The following is a 22842-nucleotide window of genomic DNA, read 5'->3' as shown; positions in this document are numbered from 1 at the left end:
AACTCCAAAGGTTCATCGATAGCCAGTCCAAGTCAAGAGCCAGAGATTTAACGTCAGCAGTTCCAAGTTTTTTAAAAAATAGGTTGCTCACCTGTAACTGATGTAACTGATGATCACCTGGTAGTGATCCGTTGACATCCATTAGAATGGGCTCTGCGCCTGCGCGGAAGCCTCTCAGTGTCGAGTTCCACAGCTCCTTTAAGGTGCCTGCACCCCGCACCACGTGACCACATGGCTATTTAAGGCGGGAGCAAGCACAGGCACCTCGGTTCCTTGGAGACTGTCGAGGCAGTCGTGACATCTGATGTAGCAGGTAAGTTCTACTGTAGAAAGAGTACTACTGCAGAGGGGAAGTTCAGGAGGGTCTAATGGATGTCAATGGATCACTACCAGATCATCAGTTACAGGTAAGCAACCTGTTTATCTGGGGCGTGATCTGTTGAATCCATTAGAATGGGTGTTTAGTTAGCTCCATAAAGGAGGAGGAAGCAGTAGAGTTATTGCAACACCCTTTTGACAACACCTCTCCCAAAATTCGCCTCCGCTGCAGATCGAAAGTCAATAGCATAATGCCTCACAAAAGGCTGTTCGGAAGACCAAGTAGCGGCCTTACAAATGTCATGGAATGATATGCCAGATAGATGTGCCGCCGAAGCCCCATAACCCTTGTTGAATGTGCTTTAACGGACCTAGGGGGATCAACTTTTTGCAGCATGTAGGCCATTAAGATGGTTTTCACTAGCCAATGAGAGAGCCTTTGATGGGACAAGGCCAGTCCCATTGACTTTCCCTTGTAAGAAATAAAGAGTTTCTTTGTTTTCCTGATCGGTTTGGTTTTTGAGAGGTAATATAACAGAGTCCTGCGGATGTCCAAAGAGTGTAAGGCCTTTTCCAAAGCAGAAGTAGGGGACTTAAAGAAAATTGGCAGCACAATGTCCTGGTTGATATGGAGATCTGACACAATCTTCGGCAAGAAGGAGATGTCAGGGCGTAAGAGCACTTTGTCTTGGTAAAAACGGGCATATGGCACATCCATGCAGAGAGCTGTAAGTTCACTCACTCTACAGACCGTAGTAATAGCAACCAAGAACGAAGTCTTTAGGGACGTTAACTTTATACTAGCTGTATTAAAAGGCTCAAAAGGAGGCTCTGTCAAAGCTGAAAGGACTAAGGATATGCTCCATGGTTCTATAGGTTGTTGAACGGGAGGATATAGATTAGAGAGACCCTTCAGGAAGCTTTTGCAGGAAGGGTGAGAAAAAACCATTTTGCCACCCCATCCTGGATGTTTAGCAGACAGTGCAGCTAGGTGTACCTTTATAGAGACGTTAGAAAGGTTTGTGGTTTTAAGTGTAGTAAGGTAGAGAAGGATCTGACGTATTGATGCTCTTAATGGATGGAAGCCATGTTAAGCAACATAGGTGGTGAATCGCTTCCACTTGCCTGCATAATTCTTCCTAGTGGAGGGTTTCCGTTCATTTAGCAGTATCTTTCTCAAAAGCCGACCCTCCATGCTGTGAGTTATAGAATTAGGACCCCTGGGTGAAGCACCAGGCTGTCTTCCTGCACTAACAGGTCTGGATAGGTAGGAAGTCTCTTGTAGGTGTGAGAAGAGAGTTTGAGTAGAAGTGGAAACCACGCTTGGCGGGGCCACCACGGTGTGATCTGAATGCATTTCATAGGTCCTTCCAGAATCTTCGCCACTAGCCTTCTCACCAAGGGCAACGGTGGGAACATGTAGCTCAGGTACAGTGACCAGTCTATCTGGAACGCATCCCCCATGGAGGAGGGATCGCAGCCTGCTCTTGAGCAGTAGCATCTGCACTTTGCATTTTGTGCTGTAGCAAATAAGTCTATCTCTGGAGACCCCCAGAGGTCGAATATCGGCCACAAGTAGAGGTTGTTCAGTTCCCATTTGTGATGGGTGTCTGTGCAGAAGATATGGCTCAGGTCGTCCGCCAGGACGTTGTCCATCCTCTTGATATGTAGGGGTATGGGGGTGATGCTGTTCCTGATGCACCAAAGCCAAATCTGAATGCCGAGTCCGCAAAGAGATCTGGACACTGTTCCCCCCTGACTGTTGATGTAGGCAATTGCAGTGGTGTTGTCCAATTGCAATTGCACTACCCGACCTCTAAGCATCGGGAGGAAAGCCTTCAGGGCCTGGAAAACTGCTAGTAGTTCCAGGAAGTTTATGTGAAGCAGCTGCTGAGCCCTCGTCCAAAGACCTTGTGCCATTCTTGAATTGCAATGGCCTCCCCAACTTCTGAGTGAAGCATTTGCCGTTAACCACACTAATGGGGGCTGTAATCAAAAAGGGATTCCCCTTAGTACATTGGTACTCCATGTCCAAGAGAGGGACCTTAGAACTGACAGAGGTATCAACAATTTGTTCCTGGGATCATCCCTGTGCGAATGGAAGGAGAACAGGAACCAAAGTTGGAGCTTCCTCATCTTCAGCCGTGTGTAATGAACAGTTGAATTACAAGAGGCCATCAGACCCAGTAAGCGTTGGATTTGTTGTCCTGGCTGTAGTGGGGAGGTTTGAAATTGACGAACCAGAAGTTGTAATAGTCAGAAAGCAGTCCTCCGGCAAGAAGGCCCGTCCCGCATCGGTGTCCAACACTGCCCCTATGTAAGATATGGTGGACACTGGGGTCAGATGAGATTTTTTCCAGTTTATCTGGATCCCCAGGTCCTTGAGAAGGTATAACTTATACTTTATCTGCGAAAGTAACTCTTCTTTGTCTCATGATGTCATAAGCCAGTCGTTGAGATACGTGTATCTTCAGGCCTTTCGTTCTGAGATGGGCCACTACCACCACCATGCATTTGGTGAACGCAAGAGGGGCCGTGCAGAGTCCGAAGGACAGGACTTGGTATTGGTAGACTGAGGTGCCTACGGTGAATCTCAGGTACTTCTGGTAGGAAGGGTAGATTCCTATATGAAAATAAGCATCTTTTAGATCTAGCGTCACAAGCCAGCGCTCCCGAAACAGAAGTGGTAGGATGTCCTGTAACGTTGTCATCCGATACTTTTTCACTTGTACAAACTTGTTGAGACGTCTCAGGTCCATTATTGGCCGGAGTCTGCCATCCTTCTTCAGGACTTGGAAGTAGCGGCAGTAGAACCCCTCCCGCCGGTGGGCCCATCGCACCCGGGCTATCGCTTTCTTTTGTAGGAGTTTCTTGTGCTTCTTGAAGTAAGGCAGGAGTCACTTTCATGAAAGGTAGGCCCCAAAATTGTGGTCGGGTCTTGAACTCTATCGCATAGCCTGACGTGACAATTTTCAATACCCAGCGATCTGATGTTATGTGGCGCCATGCTTGCGCATGACTTGCCAAACTGGTAGTGGTGTTGGCTACTGGAGTCAGCACATGGATGTTGTAGGCTGATAATGTCTTCTCCCGGTTGATGTGGGGTCGGAAGAAGCAGTTGAACAGATGTTTGGGTGTGTGATGGGCTGTCCTGAATCTCAAAGACGCTGTTTGTTGCCCTCTCCCTGTTTGTTGCGTTGGGCAGAGGGGTATTTGTTCTTTTGTTATGTGCTCCGTTTTGAAAAGGGTTGATAGGTTTTCGGTAGTCCCTTCTTTCCTGTGGTCTATAGCCAGTACGGGGACGATAGAAATTTCTCTGTTTCATCGTATATGATGTGGAGGCAGAGGAGGTTGAGGTGAAAGTTTTCGCGGTGAACTTGGATTTTTTCATCTTTTCCATAGTTGCATCGGTCTCTTCGGAGAATAAGCCTTTGCCATCAAAAGGCAGACCTTCAATCTTATCCTTCCTATCTTGTTGTAAAGAGGCTGAGTGTGGCCAAGCGTGACGTCTTAAAGTAATTGCTGCTGTAATTGATCGAGATTCTGACTCAGCCAAGTGTTTAGCTGTGCTTAGCTGTTGACAGGTGAGATCCCCTGCTCTTTGCAGAGTCTTCCTGAACTGGGCTTTCAGTTGGTCGAGTGAGAGCATGTCCAGGTCCTTTTCTAGGTTTTCCCCAAAGGCAGTAACTATATTTTGCCATACAGGCCGAATAATTGGCCACTTTGACCGTGAGGCAAGAAGCTGAATACAATTTTCTGCCTAATACATCCAGTTTCCTGCCTTCTTTGTCCGCAGGTGTAGTATGTCGTCTTCCAGAACATGAAGTGGTAGCACAGTCAATAACTAATGAGTTGGGTATTGGGTACTTGTGCTGTCCTGCTCTTGTACTCGGGAGAGACCTTCTAGTCTTTTAGATGTCGGAGTGGAAGTATGAGGAACTGCCCATAAACATTGAGCAGCGTTTGAAATAATTGGCAGGAGAGGCAGGGCGACTGGTTGGGCCGATTGAGACCGGGCCATGAAATTATACACTGGGTCATCAATTGTTTTAACCTGAGAGGCTAAGTCCAGGCCTAGGGCTGCAGCCATGTTCTTGACATGGAGATAAGCTTTGAGCTCTTCTGTTGGGGAGACATGTGAAGGCGTAGACACATCCGGCAAGGGATCCGCCTCCATGGTTTCGATGTCAGATTCAAAATCGGACGACCCACGGTGACTGTCTCATGCAGCGATGGAGAATGTGGCTCTGGTGGTATGGGTGTTACTGGCTGATGCAGTGGGCTAGATGGGGTGTATTCCTCTGTTTGTACAGCCTTGGAAGACAGCTGTAGCACGGAAGATTGTGTGTGTGTGTTGTAGACAATGGCACCCGAGTCTGCATCACAATGGAAGAATACTGTAATGCCACTCAAGTCTGCGTAGCAATGGAAGAATGTTGTTTCCAGTTTGGGGCAGAAGGTGCATCACCTGCTGAGAGATTACGAATTGGTAATGCTTTTACACACCAAACCCTGCTTTCATCAAAATCAAAGTCCAAGCTGGGGGATGATGTGCCAGGCAAAGCCCTTTCATTTGATGGAGAAACCACATGGCTAAATCCACAGGTGTGCCATGGTGTAGGTGTAGTAAGCTGGGCTGCAGTTAGTACTTGTGACGCGGGAACCACGGGTTCAGGAGGAGCTTCCTCTTCCGAGCTTTAAAAGGTAGATGGTGTGGTAGTGTTGAATTACAGCATGTTCAGAAGAGACTGAGCCGTGCCCGGATCCAATGATGCTCCCTCATTATCAGATAGATCCTCATGTTCAAGGGCGAATGTCACAGGAGCCCTAAAGCGAGGGGTGACCGTAGATATAAGGGCCGGTGTGTTCAGGGTCGATGCCTGCTGAACATCTCCCGATGTCGAAGGGGACTTGATCGGTGTCGGTGCTGGCATCAAATCCCTTCCTGCCGGTATCGAGAATGTCGACGTCGACAGTAGCACGTCGGGTATCGCTGGTTCAGCCGGCCGCATTATTATTATTATTATTATTATTATTATTAAAACTTTTATACCGCCCTTCGAAAAGGCTCAGGGCGGTTTACATTGCATTGAATTGGAAGGTTCTCTCGATGTTGTCCCGTTCGATATCGAAGTCAATGGCTTCGGTCTTGATTCTGTGTGGGTCAGTGTCGAAGGCTTTGACATGGAGGGTGATTGTATTGATGCCGACTGTGTTGGTGTCGAAGGTTTTGATACAGAAGATTTCTTCTTCTTTGACGCCGGGCGCGTCGGTGTTGATGGCTTCGATCCAGAGGTTGCGTCAATGACTTCGATTCAGAGACAAACAGTACATCCTGGGTTGAGCTGGGTGAGGGAGTAGAGCCCGATGTCGACAGCTTTCTGGCCCTTTTGGCGGGATCAGTCACGGCAGCCATTTTATCCCTCTGCCTTTTCAAGGCGTGTGGGGTTTTTTCGGTGGGCTTCAAGGTTTTAGACTAGGTAGCAACCAGGTACCTCAAGCCATGAGAATGATAGGGCGACTTAGAAGTTGAAGGGGCAGTCAAAACATCATCATACAGAGAAGCCCTCAAGCGTAGTTCCCGATTTCTCCATGTTTGCTTGGAGAAAGACTGGCAAATTTTACATGACACAGTGTTGTGAGCCTCACCCAAACAGAACAAACAGAGATTATGGGCATCTTGAGAGGGCAATTTTGCTTTACATTTCTCGCAGCGTTTAAAGGTCTTTTTAGATTTGGGGGTATCCTTTTTTAAAAAAAAAAGTCACGAAAACAAGCAGTCCGGTACTCACAAACGTGGTCAGAAAAACAGTCCAATGTCGAAAAGCCGAATATCAGTCAAATCCGTCGACGGTTAAAAGGTAAGTCCAAAAGCATAATCAAAGGGCAGTCCGTAGACAGATATCCATAGAAAACAGTAGAATTTGAATAGAATAGCTAAGGAACCAGAACGAGGAGCCGTAGAAACCGGTGTACCGATCTCCACGGCGGTCGCAAAGGAACTGAGGTGCCTGTGCTTCCTCCCGCCTTAAATAGCCACATGGTCACGTGGGGCTGGGCACAGGCGCCTTAAAGGAGCTGTGGAACTCGACACCAAGTGGCTTCCGCACAGGCGCAGAACCCATTCTAATGGATTCAATGGATCATGCCCCAGATCCAAATGTATTCCGTCAACCAGTCCAAGTCTAAGTCCAATAAAATCAGTCAGAATAAAGGATGAACTGAAGAAAAAGCAACCTCCCGACTACAGAGGTGGCAGACCGAGGTCCAAACGCAAGGGTAGTCATCCAAGAACTGAGGGACTTCGTGCCACAGCCCGGCCTTAAATAGCATGCTCTGGCATGGGGGTGTGGGCCTGGGTGTTTCTACAAGCTCAGGCATGGCTACCGCATGGCTCTTGCACAGGCACAGGCGCCATTCTTATGGACATTGACAGATCTCAATCCAGATCAAATAAGGATTATTTATTTTATTATTATTATTTATTTACACAGTCAGACAGGTGTTATTGACTGGTTTGTTTTATCCAGACATCAAGTCCTTCCCAAGGACCTGGGATGGCTGAATTTTATTGTCAATGTTGTTGCTGTTGTTATAGATATCATCGCAGAATATAGGCTATTGTTGTTGTTGTAGTAAATAGAGCAGAAATTTGATACTGGGTAAGAAGTCTTCTCAAGGCATCAAGGACTTGAATTCTATTTAGCCTTAAACTGGACTAAGATTAAGAATTGTAATTATAGATTATTTGTAGTCCAAAGATTTGCACATATTTCAGAATTTATCCTTTGGGCCACTTAGAACAGTATAACTGCTGTTCAGTATCAAGGTCTACTCATAGCAGCTGGATTTCCAAAAAGTTAAAAACTTCAACATGTGACTTTGAAGATTGAGGGGTTGCAACACTATCTGGGTTAGACCACACATTGTGTTAAACATGCCTTGGGGCTTGCATAATGCTATATATTACATTACATAGCATATTATATTAAAAGCAGCCACAGGGAAGGGATATTTAAGTGCGTTCCTCCATACTGCAGTTCTAACAAAAATCTCTCACACACATATCCACAGCTGCTATTTGGCTTCAGGAGGAAAGCTCTCACAGGGACATATGGAAGCTTACCTCCTGGGACTAACAACAAGGGGAGGGGAAGAGGCAATTTTCTTCAAATCCACAATACAGAGGGAAGGGCATTGCATCTCCCTGAATTCTGCAATCCCAATCCCCATTCCCTCCGGCTGTTTTAATATTTAAAAACAGACAGAAACCCAACAATGCATTTAGCATCACAATCTGTGTGATCAATTTTCTGGGGAGTTCTTTGCACCTGCATTAGGAAAAAAGTTAACATCTATCCTAAACTTCTTTTTGCTTATCCCTAAGCAAGGGGGTGGGGGAAAGGTTTCCATAACTGGGAGAATGGAGGCTTTGGGCAATTAAAATCAGAACAGACATGGTTAATCAGAAATAGCAACAGTTTAATAAGAAGTGGCTAAATACCAGACACTGATGGCTCTTGATCCTTCTGGTATAATTTAACTCAAGTTGCCACCTGCCAGAATGCATTAGTTGTAACTTTTTAAAAAACTTGTTTCCATGGCCTTAAGCCAGTTGAAATAAATATATTAGGTCTATTTCTAACACGCCCACATACTGAACAGTCTGCCTTGGGACTGTCTTTGTTTTTATGAGAGGATAACAGAGCTCTAAGAAGTATTCATTAGGTGGCTCATCAGCTATACTGTAAATACTGCTAACATAGCCTCATGTACACGTAGATCGTTTGTTGCTGTTGTGAACTGGTCCTTGCTAAGAGCAAGTCAATGTAAAAACTGGTTGCCAGTATAAGAGCTCCAACCCAATCCCTCCAGAGACAGCCATTTCCCTGACCACATGCATAGGAATGAATATAGTGAAATCTAGGATAAATATTTAAAGACACTGAAGTTAAGAAATGTTATATTTACCTGACGCTCTGAGCTGCCCAAGCAACTGTGTTCTCATGCCTATGATAATCTCCATTGTTGCCTGAGAAAGGAAATTTTTCTCACAAAAAGCTCTTTCCCAACCATCACTTCGCGCCTTCTGCCATGCCTGCAGGACAAGTTAGGTTTAAAATGCCATTGAGTGTAGTTAAATTTTATAAGCAGGCTATATGCCTCCAGGGACCTTTAAAATACAATGCATTGGTATTTAAATTGCTAATCTAGACATCAAAACTAAATATGTAGTTTATTTCTCCCACTTCAGCAGTACCTTTTAAATTCAATCCAGCTTGGATTGAACTGCTACACTGCTATCTACCACACAATTTGAACAGGCCATATCTCTGAAACAATGTCTGAAAATCCTCAGACCATGTGTTCTAGAGGCAAACCCAACCCTCATGCCAATACCTCAACATTAGCTTGCAAACAGATCACCAAAGGAGCAGTGTTCTCTCTAAGGCGTGCACATGTGCACAAGCTCACATGTTTTTTGATGTCCACTCAGTTAATTTTAAATTAAGATTGAATCAGGAAGGCCCCATTCTGAATGCACATGCGCACACACTGCCTTCATACTGCTGCCCAGAACAAAATTCATTCCGCACACAAATGAAAAAAATTAGACAGAACACTGCAGGGGAGGAACAGAAATAGTATAAACCCTAAGCGCTTTTACAGCCAAGGAGAAAGAAAGGTAGCACATTTGGGAAAGGCCTTCCTGAAAGCTTCCCACTGCTGAGCAACAAGACAGTGATGAGAGCAGTGACACCACCCTGCTTAAAGAAAAACCAATGGGGATTATGCCACACTTTGGAATGCATACCAAGGAACAGAAAAGATCTATGTTGTTGGAGGTTTACCCTACCACTCAGGAGCATGGACTAAAGCAACTTTATTTAAATTTTTCCCTCCTTGAGCGAAGTGTTGTGGCAACACACACACACACACACACACACGTGCGAGGAGGGGGGCAGGGATACAAAGCATATGCAATAAAACATTTAACACAATACAAAACCACCACAGATATCAAAACAACATAAACTAGTAACGAACTCCTACCCCAAACAGCCAGTGAAACAAGCTGGTTATCATTTATTTGCAGAAGGCAGAAAGAGAGAGGCAGTCTGGCCCTTTATGGAAGAGAGTTTCAGAGCCTGGGGAGCAGCCACAGAAAAGTCTCTGTCCTGCAATTATGCCAGACATACCTCTGCAAGCATTGGCATTTCCTAGAAGATCTTAATGGGTGGAAAAGACTTGTAGGGAAATGTACAGTCCCTAAGATCTGCTAGGCCCCAAGCTATTTGGAGCTTTAGAAGGTATGAATTAGCACTTTTAATTGCACTCAAAGATTGGAAACAAATGTAGACTAAACAAGATAAGAGTGAAGCATCCCTAAACAAGATAAGAGTGAAGCAAGAGAAACTCTTGCCATGAGCTTAGCTGCCACATTTTGCTCCAGCTGCAGTTTCAATAATTTGACTTATTCCCAACTAATCCGTGGAAAGATCTAGAGATAAACCACAACATGAATACCATCCTCAGCCAAATTAGAAACATTTCTGATAGTTAAAGTGACACTGCAGCACTAACACTTATTTATTTATTATTTAATTTCTATACCGCCCTTCCAAAAATGGCTCAAGGCAGTTTACATTAAAACAAAACTAAAATAAATTAATTGTTAAAACTGAAAACTGTAAAAACAACATCAAACTGTTATTAAACAATTAAAACAGTTTTTAAAATCCTGTAAAACAGGCCAAACCTTTACAGTTTTAAAACAGTTTTAAAACCCTGGAAGGCCAGGCCAAGCAGGGCGCTCCTGAAGGCCAATAACTCAGATTATGGACTTCTGCAGGGAGTGCATTCCACAAACTAGAAGCAGCTGCAGAGAAGGCCCACCTCTGAGTCACCACCAGACGAACCAGTTGTAACTGGAGACAGACCTCCTCAGATGACCTTAATGTGTGGTGGGGATCAGGCAGAAGATGGGGTTCTCTAAGATAACTCGGACCTAAGCCATTCTGGGCTTTAAAGGTAATAACCAGCACTTTGTATTTTGCCCAGAAACGTATCAGCAGCCAGTGGAACTGTTTCAAAACAGGCATATATGGTCTCTACGGGTTGCCCCAGAGACCAATCTGGCTGCCACATTCTGAACTAACTGAAGTTTTCAAACTATGTAGAAAGGCAGCCCCACATAGAGTGCATTGCAATAGTCAAGCCTGGAGGTTACCAGCTGATGCACCACTGTTTTAAGGTTGTCTTGATAACACCCAGCACCAAATCTCCTGATGACCCAGTGGTTTCATGTAGATATTAAAAAGCATTGGTGACAGAATGGAGCCTTGTGGGACTCCATATAACAGTTCTCGTTTTGAGGAGCAATTGTCACCAAACTCCACCATCTAGAATCTACCCAATAGGAGCGGAACCACTGGAAAGCAGTGTCCCCTATCCCCAACTGCCCCAGGTGATCCAGAAGGATACCATGATTGATGGCATCGAACGCCACCGAGAGATCCAAAACAACAAGCAGAGTCACACTCCCTCTGTCAATTCTCTGGTAAAGGTCATTCATCAGGCCAACCAAGGCTGTCTGAACCCCACAGCCACTCTAAAGCCAGTTTGAAACGGGTCTAGATAATCAGTTTCCTCCAAAACCACCTGGAGCTGGTTGGCCACCACCCTCTCAATCATCTTGCCCAACCAAGGGAGACTGGAGATTGGCCTACAACTATCCATTGCTAAGGGGTCCAAGGAAGGCTTCTTAAGAAGCAGTTGAACCATTACCTCCTTCAAACAAGGAGGTACCCTACCCTCCCTCAGCGATGCTTTTATGATATTAACTAGGCCACCTCCAACAATCTCCTGCTAGATAGAAGCAGCCAAGTCAGGCAAGGACTCATTTGCAACTCTTACCAGCCTCCCAGGATACAGAGCCTGAAGTCTGGTAAAGCATGAATATTAAATGGCAGAGGTAAAGTAAGGTGAAAAGGTGGCAGAGGGCAGCAGCAAGGAGAAAAGATAATGAAGAAGTACCAGGGACAAGTTGCACAAAGGGGTTAATGACTGCTTCCCTGATTTACTTTTTCCAAGGCAGACTAGTTAATGTTTCAAGAGAATTTGCTGAGCTAAAGTGCCTTATCTCTTTCAAATCTATCCAACAAACCAAGTCATAAAATGTTCTCAGCAGTACCTGGAAAGCCCGAAGAAGGGCCATATGGTCACTAAATGTTCCTGCGGTAAATCGTTTTCTGCACAGCATGGCTGCACGCTTTTGAGAGGCCTGCGTAGGTAGCACAAAAGGGTCTCGATATGCAAGAGTGCATGCAATGGTCAGAATAGGATCCAGGCATTTCAGAACAACAGCACACAGCACCATTTTACCAAGATGGGGCTCTACTGGTAAGTCAGCCAGATGATAGCCCAGTTCTGTCAGATCCTCCCATGTATCCATAGCATCTATGGTCTATTTAAAAAACAAACAAACACAAAAACACCATAGTAACCAGAGTAGGCAAACAAGGAAATTCAGATTATCCACTAGGTAAGAATTGTGCAGCAGGGGAATGCCTGACTAACAAGCAGAAGGTTGCCGGTTCAAATCCCCACTGGTACATATATAGGAAGATGCTGAAAGGCATCATCTCATACTGTGAGGGAGGTAACTGCAATGGTAATTACTGCAATGGTAAACCCATTCTGTATTCTACCAAAGAAAACCACAGGGCTCTGTGGGCGCCAGTAGTCGAAATCGACTTGACAACACACTTTACCTTTAAGAATTGAACTCCAATTTTGAATTGGTTCAGCATGCATTACTCCTGCCATGACTTTGTTCAAATATGTGAGAAATATTAAATTCTCATGAGATTACAGAGATTTCCATAGAAACAGTAACTAAATATGTATATTGAAATCTAGTGTTTCACTTCATCTAAGAGGCACAGTGAAAATCCGTGATCACAGAAATGTATTGAATTAGCATTTATTACATTTACTCACCTTAAGCATCTGCACTGCATTTCTCACAATTAGTGCAGGTGGCGGCTCTGGAGCTTTCATTAAGAAGTCAGCAATAGGACAGTTGATGGGGGCTAGCAATTTTGTATGCAAACAAAGCTCCTAGAAGTTAAGCATACCAATTTCAGAAAGCCAAAATTATATAATTAAAATCAACTCACAGTGAAATACTTAAAGAGTTAAATATTTCAGATAAAGCATACACTTCTTAAGCAGACTCACTAGAAAAGTAGAATTTCAGACCCATTCTGAAGTATGTAAGCCTTTTAGCCATTATCCCCATGTCTTCTACAAATACTATTGACTGCCTGAACAAACCTTATGCAATTCACCAATATGCCCCAACACACTCATTTGGGAACTGGTGAACTGAAATATACATAAGGCCAAATATTCCAATTTCAATGTCACTTTAATGAAATAGTAACATAATGAGTAGCCACCTGTAAAGGCATCCTTAGAAGTTCTGGAGTCTGGAATTCCAGCATATTCTGAAATCGGAGTCTACTGAAAAGCCGGAAACAAATTCCAGGCCTACAACGTCCTGCCCTTGGAAACAGAAAATGTTGTTTAAGGTAAATCAAAACATAGAAAAGTGCAATTCTGACAAGCAAAGCATCCAAACAATTCCCAGTAAATTCTCTAAAGTAGACAATGCATTAACAGAGCACTCTCATATAAGTGATCTAGGGAGAGAGAGAGAGAGAGAGAGAGAGAGAGAGAGAGAGAGAGAGAGAGAGAGAGAGAGAGAGAGAGCACACTTTTGAAGACTCAAATAATTGGCAATATGATACAAACTTCATGACAACAGCATAAAGAAACTGTAACTCTAAAGCTGGGGCAATATGACTGGACCTAGTATAAGAAACGTGATCAGATACTTTCCAAATTACCAAAGAATTGGTAATCTGAGAGTTTTTATAACTCTGTTTTTAGCTTTTAAAATATGTTTAATATTTTTTTTAATTTGAACTTTATACTAATTGTGGTTTTTAACCTGACTTTTAAACTTGTGTACTCAATTTGGTTCATTTTATTACTTTTATTGTATATTGTATCTATTTCATTGTTGTGAGCTGCTCCGGGCAGTAGTATACTGGAGGAGTAGGGTATAAATATGAGAGAGGGAGAGAGAGACTGGCGCAGAATATCTGCGCCTCCGGACGGCCCCACCACCAGCTGCCACCTTTTTCTTCCTTGACCCCACGGCTTTCTGGCTGGCCAGGCTACCTCTTTTCCGCCCCCCCCCCCCCCCGCTTTTTGGCTGGTGGGTCAACCAGCCTGCTTCTTCTCCCCCACCCTCTTGCCTGGCCAACTGCCCTCCCCCAGCTTTCTGGCCAGCCTGCTGCTTCTCTCCCCCTTTGTTGCTTTCTGGCCGGCAGGCTGCTGTTTCTTTTCACCAGCTGCCATTTTCCTCCCTCCCTCCCATACCTGTAGCTATCCAGCAGCTCTCCGAACCCTTGTGAGAGCTGCCACGCATGGGATTAGCCATGGGTATGCCTTAGATAATGAAATATATAGAAGAATTAAATATACAGAAAAGAGATAATGCCTGTATAGTTAGGATGAGGTGCAAAAACATAAGCCCAGAAAATTCTATCAGTCTTAATATCCAAATATCCAATCCAATCAAATGAAATATGACAGAGAGCAACTAGGTGACAATTGCCACTACCTCTCCATGTTTCACACAGATATACCGAAAAATTGTCAGTATGCTGCAGTTTGAACACCAGTCATTATGAAACAAAATTCACAACCTAAAGTCTGATAAAGATAACATACCTCCTAAAAATGCATTTTAAAAAGAGAAGTTTTTAAAAATCATGTCTATAGTGGAATGTGCTTTTGTTTTTAAAGTTTTTCCATTGAGCATTACAAGTTATTAACTTTTGAAGTCCCCATTATAATTGGGTAATCAACTGAGGGTGCATCATCATAGATAGGATCAAATGATCTAACTGACTCTTTCCAGTACCAATCTTCATCCATTCCATTCCAGATGACCAATGTCAGACTTTCCCCTTAGCTGTGAGGACAAATCAAGTCATCGTAGAAAGCAGACCTGTGTGTTCAATTTGATCCTCTTCAGGAGGAGGTATTTCCAGCTTTCTGAGACTTTTTTGCTTCTACCGCAGCTTCCTGTCCTTTGCAGGTTAATCCAGAGTAAGCCCTATGGGGCTAGGGACTTGATGACACGGTGGCTTTGATGGTTCTACCTGGAGCGCTATGCCCAAAAGGTGGCACTTGGTGATGCCTGCTCCACCCTTGGTTATTGGCCTATGGGGTGCTGTGGGTTTCTATTCTGCCCCCATCCTGTTCAACATATACATGAAACTACTGCAAGAGGTCATCTGCAGGTATATGCTGCAGTGTTATCAGTATTACGACAACACCCAACTCTACCCATCTTTTAAATCAGCTGATGATACCAGGGAGTCAGCTGATAATCCAAACCAGTGACTGGAGACCATTCTGGTTGGATGGCAGTAAACAAATGGAAACTTAATCTAGATAAAATAGAGGTGCTCCAAGTCAGTAAAACTGGTAATTCAAGTGGTGAGGTAAATCTGAACTTTGATGGGATCACACACACTCTGAAAGACCAGGTTCATAGCTTGGGGCTTCTCTTCTCGACTCAATGCTCTCTCAAGTGGAAGTGGTGTCCAAGAGTGCGTTTTACCATCTTTGGCCAATATGCCAGCTGCAACCCCACTAGTACAAACTGTATTGTACCATGGTCACCCATACATTGTTTACATTTCAGATGGGATAGTTGCAGTGTGCTAGACATGGAAGTTCCTTTGAAGACAGTTTGCAACCTCCAACTGGTTCAGAATGCTGTCGCAAGGAAACTTATGGGTGCTAGTTTTTACAAGCATGAGTAAAGGTTTTAATCAACTCTCATCTAAAACCAAAGCTTTTGGCTCTCCCCCACCCACCCACACACTCCACTGCTTGACAGGAAACAAAATGAATTCATGATATTTGCATTACCTGCCCTTTCTCTGAACAGCACTCGCTTTAGAAATCCATACCATCTTGAGCATAGTGACACAGTTGAGTGCATCAAAGGACTTCTAAAATGTTAAGAAAATGCTTGTATTACATTTAAGTGATAGAAATGATGCAAACATCTACATTATTAAGGTATCCAACAAGAGTTGTATATGAAATATGAAGTGATTTTATAACAAATGGAGGCTGTTCACATGAGGAACCCTTCCCAGGCTTGGGCAGCCCTACCTGGATAGGGCCCACTCATGTGAAGCACCAGGATCGGGGCCAATCCCGGCACTGCCTCTCCAGGTAGCCTGGGGTTTCTACCCAGTCTTTTACCCAGGTCCGGGGTCATGCGTGTGCTCAGGCTGCAAGCAGCCCAAGCAGACACAGAGCCAGGTGCCTAGAGCACCTGGCTTGAGGGGAAATCCCTCAATGCACCACACTCCTCGCGCAGTGCATTTAGTGATATCTCGAGGCCGGGTTTCATTTTCCTGGCCTCCAGAGCTCCGTGCTGCTCAGAGCACTGTGGATTGACAACAAATGATTAATTTGTTGTCAATCCACAACAAATTCAATCCACAATGGGGGTGGGGGGGAGAGGTAGGTTCAAGCCTTCCTTCCCCACCACCCTCCCTGCCCCAGTAACGATGATGTGAACAACCTTATTATATTTTACCAGATATACATAAAACCACCTTTAAATACAAAGGTTGCTTACATTACAACAGATTTTATATTCTTCTACCATAAATTATTGCCTCATAATTTTTCTTGCTTACAGAGCATGTTTGAGATAACACACCTCTTTCATTTTTCCAGAGTCAATCACAAAGACAACATCATTAACTGTGATGCTTGTTTCAGCAATATTTGTAGAGAGTATCTGGAACAACAAAACCATGTTGTAACAATAGTTGATATGAAAAATTCAGATTCATGAAAACACCTGAAAAGTCATTCTGATACTTGCTATTTTGCGGATCCCTGGGGGCGAGGTCTTGAGCACCTTCTTCTGATCTGAAGTTTGCATATTTGAATGCAGCATAAAAACTTGGAATCTGGTAGCAAAGAAGTATGAATGAAATAAAAGGTGATTTTGTAGGAGCATAAACAACTATAAGAAAAGAGGTCCAAATTTTACCTGTGAGCATTATCAGCAAACCTCTTGTCATCAAACAATATGCGATCCCTCAAGCCAACAATCTCATCATATCCAGGTAGGAAAATTAAAACTGCTCCTTTAAGATCAAATTCCAAAGTTAAAGAAAATCTAATTTAAGAAAGTGAACTTAGTATCAGTGCTTTGATTACAGGCTGATTGAGACTAAGCCAGACAAGTACATTCTACACACAGCAGCATGGGATACTGAGCCTGCACATGCACGCACACATGCACATCCCTAATGTAGCTCATCCAGTGTGAAACGGGGCCTACAAACCTATATTCAAAATGCTTGTATGTGCTGCTCATACAATCTACCCACTCTCATGGGTGGGCCATACTCACAAACAAATGTGGTTGTAAGAACATATGGTCATAAATGGTGGATCAGACCCAAAGGCCATATCTAGTCCAGCATTCTGCTTCCAACAGCACTGGCTAGCCAGATGCTTCTAGGAAGTTCACAAGTAGGGCATGAATACTCAACGTTCTCTGCTCAGTGCAGTCTATATGCCAGAGTGCAGTTCAAACAATCAAGGCAATGTGCACATAAAAGTGTATTAAAACAGAAATAAAAACTATGTGTGTGTTTACCTGCATCACAGCTATGACAGATGTTGTATAGCAGGTGCATAATCAGGTCAAGATCTACTTTTTCATCATCAAAACTGTGATGATACGCTTTCAAGAGTTCTCTGTCTTCTGCACTAAGCTCACCAGCATTTGCGTGGACCAAAGAACTTTCATCTAGATTTCCAAACTCTAGTGATGCGCTGAAATGTACAAACATACTAAAGTGAAATGCCACAATAAGGAAAGACGTGTTGATCAATACATTTCCTGAAGTAGTTGAATTAAACAATGATCAGAGATACTAAGGCTTCTCATTCTTACCATTAATATCTGGAAATCAAATTTTACAACAGGTCACTAGCCTCATTAATAACTTATGGAACTGACTAATCCAGTTCCACAGAATTAACCTCAACTGATCTGTGGGACTGCTCTCACACACTTCTTGCTATGCAATATGCTATCTACCTACATATGTATATGTACAGCTCCTCCCTCCCATCCCCACACTCTCTCCCTCTCAGCAACTTATGATACGGCATAGGGACCCACTCTTCAAATTAACCCAGCTGGGCATACACAAGCTATTGGACACACCTAAGATAGCTCTTTGGACATGAGGCACTATTGCAAAATACAGGCATCATATTTTAAAGGGGGGGGAGAGGATGTCCACATTACACTACCCCGTATTTTCTATACATTTGCACATACTGCACTGAATTACTTATGCAGTCATGCAGCAATGCTTTTTTTGCAGTCATGCAGCAATGCTTTTATTAGTCCAATTTCATGCCTCTCAGGTACAGACTTAATTATGGAAAGAAATCATTTGCTAATTTTTAAAGAACTACTAATATCTTATGGCCCATAGAACTCTACAGTATCTTGGCTGCATGTCTGGAATACGAGCATTTGTGGCGTGCGGGGTGGTCGTGAAGAGATGCTTCTGCAATAAAGATAACTAGGGGCAATTCTTGAACGAACATTTAAGATCTTCGTAAACATTAAATGCTTTCATATTATCTTCAGTAATTCTTTAACATGCATTAACACTTCTGTGAATTTTTCTTCTTCAAATGTACTAGGTTGCAAAAAGAAATACTTCCAGATGCTAGAGATGATTAATGTTGAATACAGTTCTCCATTATCAAGCCTAGGGTACTTCAGTAGAACTAGCATACAAAATTCAGTTGTATGCTAGAAAGTTAAGAAAGGAGGGCAGTAAACACTTCTCTGGAAAAGGCAGAGGTGCCCCTCCCTTGATCAAGGACGCAGTTGAGCAGCTAACTCTTGGGGCAGGGGCCGTCAGTTTGGCAGCACCTTCCCTGCCCCTTAAAGCGATCCCTGCGCTCCTGGGAGTGCACAGAACTGATCCCATGCACCTCCCTAGTGTCCAGGAGTGCCATTTACCAGCTTAGGCTGTTATGCTAGCTGCAACCCTACTAGAGAAACTACATCCTTACATAAGCACATCTGATGGGCTTCCCTATCCACGCTAATAATGGGGGCAGCTCCAAGCATGTATTCCACTGCATCCCAAAACTAGCAAACACATTACCAGTAGGAATCCAACAAGTCAACCACTTCTGTCTGTCCAAAGTGTTTGGCCCAATCCAAAGCTGTCCTGTAATAATTGCAGAGGAATCTTTGCTTAAACACAACATAGGAACAAAGAACATTTGCAATCACTTTTTGTGAAGTTCAATGTGAGATTTCTATTCATTTATAAAGCATTTTACATTAGAAAAAAATAAGTAAAGTAAAATTCATTAGCCAGAATATTAGAAACAAGTGTCTCTCTATTTGGTACTTACAAAAACATTTAGCTATAGGTTTAGCTGCCTGTGTATGTTGTAAAAAGAAGGTTGTGAAACATAGGGATAGTCAAAAAGTACAGCTAAGGGTACAGGGTTAAACAACAAGCTAGAATTTATGAAGCACTTACAAGAAGCATTGTAAACTGTGATAGGTGAATAAATAATTAAGCTACTCTATTTATTTTTACTGAAAGAATTTTTATGAAGTGCTTTGAGCTCTTCTTCTGGCCCAATATAATTGAAGCGTGTGTTTTCAACTCCTCACTGACAGTAGTTTGAATGAAGACTAAATTTAAGAAAGCTTAAAGTAATACCAGTTTCAATGTTGGTGGAACGTAACTATAATCGGGCAAGGGGAGACAGTTGTCTGGGGCCCCACTGTCTTGGGGGGGCCCAGAGGCAAGTCACATGACTGACTCCCCCAGCCACGCACCCACCCAGGCTTCCTTCAGTTGTATTCATCCTCCGAAACTGATGTGAGTGTTAAGACCTGGAGCTACCAGAACAGCATGTATTTCTCTAGTACCATTAAATGACTTGCATTGTCCACAATTTACAAAACCTTTTTAAAAATAATTTAGGATGATGTTCTATTGTGGCACATAGGTTTGTTTAAATGAATGAATGAATGATTATGCTTTTTGTTACCACTATTCAGCCTCATTTAAGATTTCTTTACTTCATGAGCTGAGGTTGGGGGTGGGGGGGCATTTTAAAATCTTGTCTCTGGGCCCACTCCAACCTTGCTATGCCCCTGGTGGAATATCCAATATGCAGAGGCAATAATGAAAATGTCCCGTTTCATGGCTTGCTGAAGGTAGGCTACATCTATGCTGTACATATTTTCTCCACAACCATTCTTAAACTTGGAGCATATTGAAAGTGATCCTTGTTTAAACCAGAATCAAATCATACCTCAACCAAAAGTCAGGCTAGACCTTTGACTCTGACCCAAAACCAAACAGAACTTTCATTCTGTGAATGACTAAAACAGAATCACCTGTAACTGATGATCTGGAAGTGATCCGTTGACATCCATTAGTAATGGGTTCTGTGCAGAACTCTCTCGGCGTGGAGTCGCTTCCAACTCACCCCACATGGTTGATATTTAAGGTGGGAGGAACGCCACTCCCTCAGTTCCTGGACAACCGCCAGAGCAGGTGACCAGCCTTGCAGGTGAGTTCTTTATAATAGACTTGTACTACTGTCATGGGGAGGTTCGGGCAGGTCTAATGGATGTCAACAGATCACTTCCAGATCATCAGTTACAGGTGAGCAACCTGTTTAGTGCGCAACCTTTTGTGAGCAATCCATTAGTAATGGGTGTTTAGCTAGCTATGTAGGAGGAGAAAGCAGTAGTTATTGCATCCTCACGCATTTCCGGCCGCCACACACTGGCTTAGTGAAACAATTATATAGATACAAATTAATTATAAATGCCACTAAAAACCAATATAAAAGCAGCAATGCCTAGATCTGATCTAATAAAATTACACTCTAAATTCAGGCACAAGTAAAAGGTTTTAAGCTGCCGCTTAAAACAAGCAAGAGATGGAACCTCATATATCTTCCTGGGAAACATGACAGGTGTGGGGGTCACCACAGAAACAGCCCTGTCTCTGGTACTCTCCAAGATTATTCCAGGTAGAGCTTGGCCAGAGATCAAATTTCCAAAGCTGATCTAAGGGTTTAGGTAAGTGTTCAAAAAAAGACAGTTCTTAAAGTAAGTTGTCCCCATACCGTGCAAGGCTTTAAAGGCCCAGAGCCATGTGCAAACAGGGCTTCTAATGAAGTCAAACAGGAAGAGAACCAGAACACTGAGGTTATTGGTTCTGAGAAAGCATTCAGCTAATAAAACTGATCTGATCCTGACCGAAACAGATGTTGAGAATATAAAAGTATTAACTGGGAGAAATTTTACACAGTTGGGAGAAAAACAAAGGATCACGTGGCACCTTATAGTTTGATTTGTTGAAGCTTTTGTACTCTGCCCTCTTCAACAGGAGGTGGGGGAAGAGAGCAGACTAGTCAGGGACTATCTGCTTTGAGTCTGCAATTCAGTATAGATTTTAAATGACAGAGTAGAGTAGGAAATGAAGGACTGAATTCCTGTGTTCTGCAAAACACCTTCTTCCAACTACGTAACATCCGACAGGCTCTGCCATAGTTAAACAGTTGTCTAAACCTCTTCTGTTGAACCTTCAACCTAATGCCCCAGTGGTCTCTTTAAAAGTGAATTCCCCTCCATAAGGGAGTAATGACCCCTATTATTACTCTAATGATTAGGAATGCATGTTTCCAGGCAGTGCAGAATATAGCAGCTTCTCAGATGGGAATCTGGAAGTGTTGGTGTAAGCAAGTAAGAAAATGGATTTTTTTAGTTCAGCTTTTATAGGTTCACCCCACCACATATTTACATATTTCAATAATCCATTACCAATACTGTTATCCCTGTTTCCTTCCTGCTGTCCTGCAACTTCTTGTATAAAGTTCAAGTGTGCTTATTTGTACAGTACTGAGAGGAGGGGTGCACATGAATCAAAATCTGTGATTCAATTCAAGGTCGAATCAAATCATAGACCCCCTCGAACTGATTCGTCAAAAACAGCTGGCTTGGCTGGCTGCCTCGACAAATCAGCCCTGAATCAATTTGGGTGATTTGTACAGCATCTCGAAGCCTGCTTTGTTGGGGAAAAACAGGTCTCAAAATGGCACTTTTCTCCCCAGGGAGAGCTGGTCTACCAATTGGGATTGGTGGGTAGTCTAGATCTGTCCTCCAAGGCAGGCTGATGTGCCAAATCTGGAGTGGAGGGCTCGTCTATCTGCCGATCCCAATTAGCAGACCAGCAATCCCCGGGGGGAAAGCACCACTTAGAAGCCTATTTTCCCCAGCAAAACAGGCCTCAAAATGGCATTTGAATCACCTGAATCAATTCAGGTTGAATCAGGGGTGATTCTCGTTGACCCCAGATCAGGCCCTCTATTTTGAGGGCAATTCGATTTGGGGTCAAGTTTGTAACTTGCTCCCAAACTGACCAAAAACAATTCGATGGCGAATTGAATTGCATATTGCTGAGATTTAAAGATACAGTATTCATAGTAAAATACAAAGCTCTCTGTACACCTTTATTAACTGAAACTATAAAATTAAAGATGCACTCAGAAATAAAGTGTCTAATATTAAATTAAACCCACATAAAAAGAATCAGCAGCAAACAGTTGTGCTATGATTATTTTACCAGCCATTGGATGATTTGATGTGAACATTTGCTCCCATACCAATCAACTGTTCTACTTGACTCAGGAAACCTCTTCCAGAAGCTACCATTAAAGTTGTTGCACTTGTCTCGCTGTGTCTGTAATCAACTAGAACAAAAAAATGTATTAGTACTTTTTTTTAAAGTTGCTCAAACTTTTAAAATTACTCTTCCAAATATTGCTTTAAAAAGGACTTCTATCCCAATATTTTTCTTCCTTTTTAAAGATGGATGATAAGTTGCTTCTTTTTTCACTGTCAGTTTTCATGGAGCTACATCAGTGCCACTTAGGCTGTAATCCTATAAACAATTACCTGGGATAAGAGTCCAGTGACCACAGTGGAACTTTCTTACAAGTAAATATGCACAGGATTGGATGGCATATGTTATTAGCCTACTTTCCAGTAGGCTTATGAGATCACCCAGCATTCTGTGTATGTGTCCATGTGTTCCCCGCTATCAACTTTGCAACGCCTAGACCAACATGAACCAAACTGAGTACAGTTGTAGGGACACCTCACCTGCATAGTTTGTGATGATGCCATCCACCCCGAACCAAGAGGGGGGACGCATAAACTTTTGAGGCACAAGTGGGCTAATTTGTGAACCGCCTAACTGATTTGAACCAAATTTGCTACAGCTGTAGATACACATACATATGCCCAAATGGTGTGGTGTGTGATATAAT

At 43.2% G+C, this 22842-nt stretch overlaps 1 protein-coding gene across 3 annotated transcripts in view; it reads right to left on the bottom strand.

Annotated features, from left to right (window-relative positions):
* YTHDC2 (YTH N6-methyladenosine RNA binding protein C2) overlaps positions 1–22842 on the bottom strand; it is a 70492-nt gene that overhangs the window by 23261 nt on the left and 24389 nt on the right. For all 3 annotated transcript variants that reach the window (XM_053299014.1, XM_053299011.1, XM_053299012.1), the window contains exons 11-21: positions 22137–22263; positions 18639–18704; positions 17099–17277; positions 16484–16580; positions 16313–16400; positions 16145–16225; positions 15337–15419; positions 12783–12888; positions 12322–12441; positions 11513–11785; positions 8290–8416 (exon numbers count right to left, since the gene is read on the bottom strand). In XM_053299014.1, the coding sequence (XP_053154989.1) occupies positions 8290–8416; positions 11513–11785; positions 12322–12441; positions 12783–12888; positions 15337–15419; positions 16145–16225; positions 16313–16400; positions 16484–16580; positions 17099–17277; positions 18639–18704; positions 22137–22263 (1347 nt within the window). The remainder of the gene's footprint in view (positions 1–8289; positions 8417–11512; positions 11786–12321; positions 12442–12782; positions 12889–15336; positions 15420–16144; positions 16226–16312; positions 16401–16483; positions 16581–17098; positions 17278–18638; positions 18705–22136; positions 22264–22842) is intronic.

The sequence above is a fragment of the Hemicordylus capensis genome, chromosome 2 (genome assembly GCF_027244095.1).
Source record: "Hemicordylus capensis ecotype Gifberg chromosome 2, rHemCap1.1.pri, whole genome shotgun sequence".
NCBI lineage: Eukaryota > Metazoa > Chordata > Lepidosauria > Squamata > Cordylidae > Hemicordylus > Hemicordylus capensis.
This window is presented reverse-complemented; position numbering and strand designations above follow the sequence as displayed.